The sequence below is a fragment of the Peromyscus maniculatus genome, chromosome 5, assembly GCF_049852395.1.
Source record: "Peromyscus maniculatus bairdii isolate BWxNUB_F1_BW_parent chromosome 5, HU_Pman_BW_mat_3.1, whole genome shotgun sequence".
Lineage (NCBI taxonomy): Eukaryota > Metazoa > Chordata > Mammalia > Rodentia > Cricetidae > Peromyscus > Peromyscus maniculatus.
Genome location: NC_134856.1, coordinates 69,168,027 through 69,179,807, shown reverse-complemented (window position 1 = coordinate 69,179,807; position 11,781 = coordinate 69,168,027). Strand labels below are relative to the sequence as shown.

General features: G+C 38.2%; 1 protein-coding gene across 27 annotated transcripts in view; it reads right to left on the bottom strand.

The window, feature by feature from the left end:
• Crem (cAMP responsive element modulator) overlaps positions 1-11,781 on the bottom strand; it is an 85,803-nt gene that overhangs the window by 40,337 nt on the left and 33,685 nt on the right. For 3 of the 27 annotated variants that reach the window (XM_076572532.1, XM_015985765.2, XM_042277973.1), the window contains exon 1: positions 9,599-9,853. The exons of 21 other annotated variants lie outside the window; for them this stretch is intronic. In XM_076572532.1, coding sequence (XP_076428647.1) covers positions 9,599-9,676 — 78 coding nt within the window. In that variant the 5' untranslated portion in view covers positions 9,677-9,853. Of the gene's footprint in view, positions 1-9,598; positions 9,875-11,781 lie in introns of those variants that run through there. 3 more of the 27 variants (XM_076572528.1, XM_015985769.3, XM_015985757.3) reach the window with 3 other exon arrangements.

The following is an 11,781-nucleotide window of genomic DNA, read 5'->3' as shown; positions in this document are numbered from 1 at the left end:
GCTGGCCCTCCCCCACAGCCTCCTGCATCCCACTTCCCATGCTTAGGCCCATCTACCTCATCCTGAAGCCACACTCCAGGTGCTGGTCATTGCCTCCTGCGATCGGCCCACCTACAGTGCCTAGGAATTTTGCCTGCACAGCCTCCTGTAGCATTTGGAAACCCAGCTTCCCCTGCTTAGGCCCATCTCTGCTGCTTAAATTCTTCTGGTACCAGCCCTACAGAAGAAAGCAGGCCTCTCAGACCTAGTACTAAGTACTTTCCTGAACACTGTTAAACACCTCCACTGGAGGAAGACAATGAAAGAAAAGAAGGAATTCAACCAACAAACTACTACAAATGCACAAGTCCCAGAATAGAAACAAAAACAAAAACCAAGATGACATGACTCCCCCACAATTATATCCCATAATAATGGAACCTAATGAAAGTGACCAGGAAAAACTTCCAAAGAATTCAGAATTACAATCATGTTCAAATAACTCATAGAAGACATGAATGTATTCCAAGAGAGCTAAAAACAATGAGATGAATGAAGTAAGGAGGTCAATCTAAGATGTGAAAACAGAACTCAATGGAAACAGAATTGCTGAAGAAAAGCCAAACTAAAATGATGCTGGAAATGTAAAGCTCAACAAGCCAAATGTAAATCTCAGTGGAAAGCCTTACCAATGGAATGGACCATGGGAAAACAGAGTCTGGGCTTGGAGGACAAGGCAGAGGAAATGGAAGGTCAATTGAGAAATTCTAAAATAAATATGAAGAGAACATGGGACACCCTGTAAAGATCTAGCCTGTAGATTATGAGAATAAAAGGACACTACCACACTGAAGGCATAGAATATATTTTCAATAAAATCATAGAAAAGCCTGGGTATTGTAGCGTGCAATATTGAATGCCAGCCCTCAGGAGGCTGAGGGAAGGGGATGTTTGTGAACTCGATGTCAGCCTGGTCTACCCAGGGAGTTCTAGGCCAGTTAGTGCTACATAGTGAGATTTAGCCTCAAAAACAAAACAAAACAAAAATCATAGAAGAAAATTTCTCCAGCCTAGAGAAAGAAATACCCACCCAAGTACCAGAGGCCTATAGGACTCCAAATAGACAGAGCCAGAAAAGAAACTCCCCACAACATATTATAAAGGGATCAAAATCATTATGCCCAGCCAAACTATATAATTAAAATTAATGGAGAAATAAGATATTTCCATGATAAAAACAGATTAATTTATGACCACTAAACCAGCTCTGCAGAGATTATTGAAAGAATACTTTAGTCTGAGAAAAGAATAAACACACCCAGGAGGTCACAGGTATTAAATAACTCCAAAATAGTTACTTAAGAGAAGTCTAAGAAAACATAAAAACAACAATATGTGAGTAATTAATATAATAATAATATACCTCTCAGTGGTAACTCTTAATATTAATGATCTCAATTCCCCCAACAAACAGACACAGACTATCAGACTGGATTAAAAAACGGGACCAATCTTTTTGCTGCTTCCAAGAAACAAACTTCATCATTAATGATAGACACCATCTTACAATAAAAGAATGGAAAAAGGTATCCCAAGCAAATATAACTAATAAATAGGAATAGCAATTCTAATGTGTAATGAAAGAGACTTCAAACTAAAACTAGCCAGAAGGGATAAGGAAGGTCCCTTCATATTCCTTAAAAGAGGAATACACCAAGAGGATACTCCAGTTCTAAACATAAGTATACCAAACATGAATGCACTCAATTTCATAAAAGAAATACTACTAGATTCACAGATTAACTTCATCACAGTGATAGTGGAGGACTTTAACATCTTACTCCCACCAATAAACAGGACATCCGGACAAAAGCTAAGGAGAGAAACATTAGAATTAAATAATATCATAAGTCAAATAGATCCAATAGATACCTACAGAACAGTCCACCTAAACACTTAAAGAGTACATATCCTAGCCGGGCGGTGGTGGCGCACGCCTTTAATCCCAGCACTCGGGAGGCAGAGGCAGGCGGATCTCTGTGAGTTGGAGGCCAGCCTGGGCTACCAAGTGAGTTCCAGGGAAGGCGCAAAGCTACGCAGAGAAACCCTGTCTCGAAAAACAAACAAACAAACAAACAAACAAAAAAAAGAGTACATATCCTTCTTAGAAGCCCATGAAACTTTTTCAAAAACTGATCACATATTAGGACACAAAACAAGTCTCAACAATATATGCATAAGCACCACAAATGCAGTTGTTACTCATGGTGGTCAAAAGAGAACATCGATGGTTGTGAGCCACCATGTGGGTGTTGGGAGCCAAAAATTATAATTATAGGAAAAGTGTAATAACATCCTGATTCTACCTGAGCAAAGCTGGTTATCAACAGTAAGAGAAACTACAGAAAGTACACAAACTGTGGAAACTAAGCAACACACTACTGAATGGTGACTGGGTTAAGTAAAAAACTAAAATGGAAAATTTTAAATTCCTAGAATTGACTGAAAATGAAAACATAACATACTAAAATCTATGCGACAGCATGAAAACAGTCCCTAAGAGGAAGGTTTATTATATAAGTGCCTATCACAAAAAAACTTGAGAGGGCTGGAAAGATGGTTCAGTGGGTAAGAGTACTTGTTGATCTTGCAGAGTACTCAAGTTCAGTCCCCAGCACTACATGATGATTCCTAACCATAACTAACTCTAGTTCTAGGGGATCAGATGGGCTCTTCCGACCTCCATGGGTATCATGCATGGATGTGGTGCAATACATGAATGCACATAAACATTCATAAACAGAAAAAAAGTAAGTCTTGAAAAAAAATTCAATTTGAGAGATCTCTAACTAACAACTTAATGATGCACTTGAAAAACAAGAACAACACCCAAAAAACAGTGAACAAGAGAGGATAAAATAAGGGTAAAATTAAGGAAATAAAAAAAATACCGAGTCAAAGAGTTGGTTCTTGGAAAAACTTAGCAAGACTGACAAATCACTAGTGCAGTAGTTCTCAACCTGTGGGTCACAACCCCTTTGGGGAGGTCAAAGCACCCTTTCATAGAGATCACCTAAGACCATCAGAAAACACAGATATTTACATTATGATTCATAACAATAGCAAAATTACTACAGTTATGAGGTAGCAATGAAAATAATTTTACAGTTTGGGGGTCACCACAACATGAGGAACTGTATAAAGGGTTGCAGCATTAGGAAGGCTAAAAACCACTGTGCTATGGATATCGCTCTGTATAAATAAATTGTATAAATAAATAAAATGTATAAATTGGCCAGTAGCCAGGCAGGAAGTATAGGCAGGACAAGCAGAGAAGAGAATTCTGGGAAGTGGAAGGCTGAGGCAGGGAGACACTGCCAGCTGCCATGATGAGAAGCAGACGTTAAGATACTGGTAAGCCACAAGCCACATGGCAACTTATAGATTAATAGAAATGGGTTGATTTAAGATATAAGAACAGTTAGCAAGAAGTCTGCCACGACCATACAGTTTATAAGAAATATAAGTCTCTGTGTATTTACTTGGTTGGGTCTGAGTGGCTGCAGGACTGGCAGATGAGAGAGATCTATCCTGACCGTGGGCCAGGCAGGACTCGAAAAAACTTCAGCTACACCACTGTTCTAGTGAAATTAACAAACAAAAAGGACTGAGAGGAGAAAATTTTGAATCAATAAAATTGGAGATGAAAAGGAGAGAAAATTAACAGACACTAAGGAAATTCAGAGAATCATAGGCATACTTCAAATTTTTATACTTCACTAAACTGGCAAATCTAAAAGAAATGGATAAATTTCTATATGCATATGATCCACCAAAGTTAAACTATGATGAAATAAATACTTTAAACAGACCAAACAATAATGAGATAGAATTAGTAACATAAAACCCCCCTAACTAGGGGCTAGAGAGATAACGCAACAGAAAAGAGCACTTACAATGCTTACCCAAATGGCAGCTCACAACTGCCTGTAACTCCAATTTCAGGGGATCAAAAACATACATGCAAGAAAAACACACATACACATAAACTAAAATAAATAAATCTTTTTAAAATTTCCCAACTAGAAAGGCCTAGGACAAAGTGGATTCAGTGCAGAATTTACCAAACCTTCAAAGAACTAATACCAATATTCTTCCAATTTTTGTATAAAGGAAAAAAACATTTCCTTTCAACACACTGGGTTTTTTTGTTTTGTTCTGTTTTGCTTTGCTTTGCTTTGTTTTTCGAGACAGGGTTTCTCTGTGTGACAGCTCTGGCTGTCCTGGAACTCTCTCTGTAGACCAGGCTGGCCTTGAACTCAGAGATCCACCTGCCTCTTCCTCCAAAGTGCTGGGATTAAAGGCATGTACCACCACTGCCCAGCTCAACACATTGTTTTTATAAAGTCAGTACTGCCCTGATAACAAAAACGAGACAAGTAACAGCAACAACAACAAAATTATAAGATTATAGGCCATTATTACTGTTAAATGTAAATGCAAAATTTTTCAATGAAATACTTGCAAATCAAATTCAAAAACAGTTAAAAGTATCATCTAAAGCCAGGCAGCAGTGGTATAGACCTTTAATCACAGCACTCCCAAGGCAGAGGCAGACAGATCTCTGTAAGGTCAAGGCAAGCCTGCTCTACAGATTGAGTTCCAGGAAAGCCAAGGGTGCACAGAGAAAGATTGTCTCAACAAAACAAAAACAAATCAAAAAGTATCATCCACTAAAATCAAGTTATCTTCATCCCATAGATACAGGGATGGTTCAACATACATAAATCAATAATCGTAATTCCCTACATAAAGAAACTCAAAGATCATCTCATTAGATGCAGAAAAGGGCTTTGATAAAATCCAGTATCCCTTCATGATAAAAGAACTAAAGAATCTGGGCATAGAGGAGACATATCTCAATCAAGGAACAATAACCCCACATCATGAAAATGCTAAATAAATAAATAAACTAAGTATTACCACTAAAATCAGGAATAAGACAAGAATATACCCTTTCTCCATTCCTCTTTGACATAGTTGATGAAGTCTTCTAACTAGAGCAATAAGAAAAAAGAGGGAGGTATGAGGAAACAAATAGAAAACAAGAAATCAAAGTACCTTTATCTCAGAATATATAATTCTATACATAAAAGACCCTCAAAAATCTACCAGAAAACTTCAACAGCTGATAGAGTGTTAAGTAGCAGAATACAAATTTAACATACAAAAATCAGTAGCCTTCCTACATACCAAATGACAAACATATTGAGAAGGAAACAATCCCATTTACAGCAGCCTCAAAAACAAAACTTGAAATATATCTAACCAAAGAAATGAAAGATCTGCACAATGAAAATTCAATAATGAAGAAAGAAATTGAAGAAGATCTAGAAGGAGAGACCATCCATGCTACTGGATTGGTAAGATTAATGTAAAAATGACCATTCTACTTAAAGCAATCTATAGATTCAAATTTGATCCCCATCAAAACTTCAATAAAATTCTTCACAGATATTGAAAAATGAATCTCAAAATTCACATGGAAACATAAAAGACCGAGACTAGCTAATGCAATCCTGAACAATAAAAATACTGCTTAAGTATCAACAGCCCTGATTTCAATAGTTGAAAGTAATAAAAACAGCATGGTATTGTCATTAAAACAGACACACTGGTCAATATAATAAACCTGAAGAACCAAAGATAAGCCCACATTCCTACAGTCACCTGATTTTCAACGAAGAGGACAAAATACATGTTGGAGAAAAGAGAGTATCTTCAATAAGTGGTGACATTCAAATATATGGAAGAATAAAAGTAGATCCTTATCTCTCACCCTGCACAAAGCTCAACTCCAAATGAATCAAGGACTTCAATGTAAGACTCTAAATCTGAGGAGAAAGTAGGGAATATGTTTCAATTTACAGGCACAGGAAAGGGCTTTCTGAACAGGATTATACAACCATTAACCAAAAAGTGACAAATGGGATGTTATGAAACCAAAAAGCTTCTGTACAGCAAAAAAGTCATCATTCCAGCGACAAAGATGCCTCCAGAATGGGAAAAAAATCTTTACCACCTAGACATCTAACAGAGGGTTAGTGTCTAGAATATACAAAGAATGCAAATAATAAACAAACAAACAAGAAAATAAACCCAACTTAAAAGGGAGCATGAAACTAAACAGGAAAAAAAATCTCAAAAGAGGAAATATACAGAGCTGATATATGTTTTTTTTTTTTTTTTTTTTTTTTTTGTTTTTCGAGACAGGGTTTCTCTGTGTAGCTTTGCACCTTTCCTGGAACTCACTTGGTAGCCCAGGCTGGCCTCGAACTCACAAAGATCCGCCTGCCTCTGCCTCCCGAGTGCTGGGATTAAAGGCGTGCGCCACCACCGCCCGGCTGATATATGTATTTTTAAACATTCAACATCTTTAGCCATCAGAGACACACAAATTAAAACCACTTTGAGATTTCACCTTACCCTAGTTAAAATGACTTTGATTTTTTAAATGCCAGCAAATGCTGGTATGTATGTGAAGAAGGTGACACACATTCACTGCTGGTGGGAATATAAAATGTATAGTGTTTCCACTGTACAAAGCAGTGTGAGGTCCCCGAGAAAGCCAGAAATCGGTGTACCATATGATCCAGCTTTAGCTCCTGGGCATATTCCCAAAGGACTCTATATCCTTCTACAGAGACACCTGCTCATCAGTATTTACTGTTCCTATATTCACAAAAGCCAGGAAGGGAAAAGTGCCTAGATGTCCATGAAGTAATAGATAATGGAAAGGTGATACATGTACACAATAGAATATTATTCAGCTGCAAAGAAAAATGAAATTATGAAATTCACAAGTAAATGGATGGATTTTAAAATAATAATTTTAAGTGAGGTAACATGAACCCAGAAAGACAAATGCCACATGTTCTCTCTCATTCATGAATGCTACCTGTGAATTTTGAGATAAATCCTATTGAAATTAAAATACCCATAAAAATAAAAAACTAGTAAGGTGCCACAGAGGGTCGGCTTAACGTGAAGAGGACTAGAAGACAGGTATGTGGTATGAGGGAAAGGAAATAATAAGAACAGAAAGGGTTGCCGGGCAGAGGTGGCGCACGCCTTTAATCCCAGCACCTGGGAGGCAGAGGCAGGCGGATCTCTGTGAGTTCGAGGCCAGCCTGGGCTACAGAGCCGAGATCCAGGATACACACCAAAACTACACAGAAAAACCCTGTTTCGGGGGGCAGGGGGAGGGTTAACTGGGGCAAGGACTAGGAAGGCAGGATAGAGAAGTACGGAGAGGGATAACTAACACTAAAGACCTTTGAAAAAGTCATATAGAAACTGCTACTAGAGAAGTTTCCTAAAATATTATAGACACATATAAAAAGAGTTTAAGTGATGTTACCTGATAACGGGGGCAATGCCCCTCCCAGATACCACAGACTATCAAATAGAAAGTGCAGTGCTAAGTATGGGTTACCACTTTTGGAGCTGTTGGTCAGTGTAGTCCCATAGAGTGTCCCCCAAACATTATAGGCTGTTGCCATTGCTCTTGGTTACTCTCCAGAACTTGATGGCAAGATCCTACTGTCAAAGATCACACACACTTGAGTCCCTGAACAAGGAGAAACCAAGCCGGTTCCAACCTACAAGCTTCATCTCTTACTGGCTAGGTTCCATGGTGCATATTGCCAGGAGAGAAAAGTAATCAACAGTCTCACCCAGCTGTGAACACTGGGTGCTACAAGACCTCTTGTCCTGACAAGGGGGGCTCACTTGGTGCAATAATGTGGCAAGGATGGCATGGGAGCAATCATGCACTTGCTGGCTGGATTGAAAGCCTGCTCTACAAGATGGAACTCACACCCTAGTACTATTAACTGGGGGTAAGGACAACAACAACAAAACTCACATGGCTCCCCGCCCTTCTCAATTTATTAGTATTGTTCTTATAGTGATTATATGTCCTGCAACTGAATATTTGTCCCTCTTCAAAGTAAGGTATATACACAAGACACAGAAAGAACAAGGATAACATTTTAAGAACATTTATCTGCTCCCAAAGCTCAAAACGGATAAGTAAAAAGTAGTATTTCACTTCAGATGAAGAGATAAATTCAGTTTTAAGCAGGCTAATATTAAATCCATTTAAAGATGAATGTTTAAAAAAGAATTAAGAGTTGGAGTTTTGTATTAGAGTTCATGAAGAAAATGCATACTTGAATAATATCAAGAGAGGAATCAATAGACATATGTAATTACTTATGGCATGCAAAGAATTCTAAAGAAGCTTTGGAAACACTGAATTAGTAAACTAGGCTCAGCAGCATATCCCTGTAATCCCAGCATTAAAGAGGCGGATGCAGGAGGATTGCAGGTTTAAAGCCAGCCTGGACTGCATAAGGGAAATCATGTCTCAAAAGTAAACCAATCAAATAAAAAACAAAAACACTAAAAAAACAAAACAAAACCAACAACACTTATAAGACAATAAAGTGCATTTGAATTCTAATATGCAGATAGAAACAGAGAAATCTCTTATATACGTCAAAATTCTAAGGCTATTGGTATTTTTGGTGTTTGTTCCCTTTGTGTTTGTGAGACAGGATCTTACTATGCAGTTGAGGAAGGCCTCAAACCTTCAATTCTTCTACCTCAGCCTCCTGAGTATTGGATTATAGACATGTACCACTGTTTACAATCTGAAACAAAATTTTTAGACCAGTCTATTTTATGTATGAATGTTTTGTCTGAATTTATGTATGTGCATCACATGCATGCTGGTCACCTACAGGTGAGAAGGAACTAGATCCCCTTGGAATTGGAGTTACAGATGGCTTTTTTGCCATCATGTGAGTGCTGGAAACTGAAGCTCTGAAAGAACAAGCACTATGTATATGCAATTTAATTTTATAATGTCTAAGTAAAAGTTAACAGATATGCAAGCATGCTATGATTTGAGAAATCTTCCTAAGTGCAATGGAAAAAAGTAGTTAAGAGAAAATAAAGACAAGTGATTGAGGCGAGGGGAGAGCAGCAAGCACTTTTAACTGCTGAACCATCTCTCTGGCTGCCCTAAAACAATTTTTATAACCAAAATTTTCACAGGAATGCAAACTATTTTTTAATTAACTCACTCTTCTATTCATTAACTATTTTCTGGGTACTTGCTCTGGGTTTCACAGGCCAGTGCTCAGAGATTAAGCAGAAAGTATCCAAGGCCTGCCTTCCCAAGTCAGAAAGGAGAAAAATGATTGGGGAAACAAATATTGTGAAAAGAGCTTAAGTCTTCAACGAAAAATCAAAGCATGGAATTAGAAAGTGGTGTAACAGAGGAGCATGGAAAGATGTGCTCTAGTGGGAAGGGGAGAAGACATTGGCACAGGCACAGTTTCACAGGGGAGGGACCATCAGCATAAATGAAGAGAAGGCAAAAGTCAGAGAGAACTAAGAATGTACACATCTCATTCCAAAAACCAAACGGGCATCTTTTCAAAAACAAGTTAAAAACATAAAGGTGGTACTTATTATACTTTATAGTTTGAGGCTCTTCTTCTGAGGCTTTAAAAACATAGAATTCAACTCACAGCAGATAAGAATTTACCTTTTTATCCAGATCCCCTGAAGAATAATCTTCTTCTATAGGATGCCTGAAGCATAGGTTATGCTGATGCCACCACATCCACTGAGAACCCACTACAGACAGTAGTTAGTCTAAAGAAACAGTGTAGGTGATGCGATTGATAGCCTCACTTGGCTTTGGAATTTTAAAAAAAAAGTTCTAATAATGACACTTATACTGGGGAAACCTCACAGTGTTGTAGCACAGCATGCGATCAGCACCTAGTAAACCAGCTCCAGTGCGTAGCTAGGTTCCCTCACGGTGGGGTTTGTGATGTCACAATAGAGCTAAGAATGTCACAGACATGGCCTGCATTCAGGACAGCTAATAAAGGATTAAAGAGATGTGAATTCACAATATAGCAGACCACTGGCTCTGTCTCCTCTGCTGGCTAAGAGATCAAATCTCAGAGTTATCTAGATTAACATCAAAGACTAGAATGAAAATTCCCTTCAGTGATCTAAGAAACTTGTTGAAAACTATCTCCATTTCTGTTTCTTGTGGGAAAATAGTGTTTAAAGAATATCTCAAATATTTAGAGGCTGAAACAGAAAAACAGAACATTGTAAATTGAACACTTGAGGCCAGTCATGGTGGCGCACACATTTAATTCCCACACCTGGGAGGAAGAGGCAGGTGGATCTCTGTGAGTTCTAGGCCAGCCTGGTCTACAGAGTGAGTTTCAGGACAGCTAGGGCTATACAGACAGAACCTGTCTTGAAAACAAAAACAAAAACAAAACAGTAATAACAAAGACATACAATAGAATATTTTATACAGCCTTAAAAAGAAGAAACATCTCAAGCTACATGGATGAACCTAGAGGAAATCATGACAAATGAAAGAAGCCAGTCACAAAAAAGATAAATTCTAGACAATTCTCTGCCCAGGAGGTAGCTAGTTAAATTTCATGGAAACAAAAAGTAGAGTAGAATGGTTATAGGAACCAAGAGGAAAAGAAACGAACTATTTATGGGTACAGTTTCAGGTTTCAACTGTTTACTACAAATGGCTAAAACTAGGCTGGAGAGATGGCTCCGTGGGCAAAAATTCTTGCTGTGCAAGAATGAGAACATGAGTATGGACCTCTAGTACCTACATAAAAATCCAGGTGTGGCCCTGGAACTACATGTAACCAATGCAATCCTCTGGACGCCACATAAGTGAACACAGGTAAGCATATACCTCCCCAACACACACACATACACACACACACACACACACACACACACACACATGTTTAAACAAAATAATAAATGGTTACAAATACCTGGGCATGGCAGTTCATGCTCTAATCCTAGCACCTAGGAGACTAAAGCAGGAGGATTATCATTTGTTCCAGAGTATGTAAATATAGCTAAAATTATTTAGATATGTAGTATTTTTTATTTTTAGCATTCTGATTTCTGGAAAGAATTTCTTCTTGGGTTAAGATAGACCCTCTGTGGTGATATTTTATTTGTGTACCCCAATAAAGCTTATTTGGGGATCAGAGGAAAAAGCCGACCACTATATTAAACATAGAAGTCAGGTAATGGTAGCACATGCCTTTAATCCTAGCATTCGGGAGACTGAGATTCATCTGGATCTCTGTGAGTTCAAGGCGGCCACACTGGGAACAGAGCCAGGCATGGTGGCACACGCCTTTAATTCCCAGCACTAGCTAACCATAGAGGTCTGGAGGTCTGTACGGAAAGTGATGTAACTGGGTGGAGAGAGGTGTAAGAGGCAGGGCACAGAAAGATATGGGTGGGAGTATACAAGAGGCAGCTTTCTCTTCAGCTGAGGCTTTCCTAGCAGTAAGAACATGGCTGGCCTCTAGCATCCTCCTCTCTCTGTTCTCTCATTCCTTAGTTATAATTCTAATTTTCCTTGGGTATGATAAAAGATAAATTAGATATGAAACTTTAGACTCACAAATATAGGATAGATATAATATTTTCTTTAATTTCCCCAAGTACAAATAGACTAGATATTGTAACTGTAATTCTTGCTTGATAACTGTTTGTTATATATAACTTTACTACATTAAAACTAAAACCTTCCTTTTTGATTAGATAAAAAAAAAAAGGCGAAGTGCTGGGGGATGTCTTTCTGTATGCTGTGAATATATGTTGTTCCCATTGGTTAGTAAATAAGCTGCTTTGGCCTATGGCAAGGCAGCT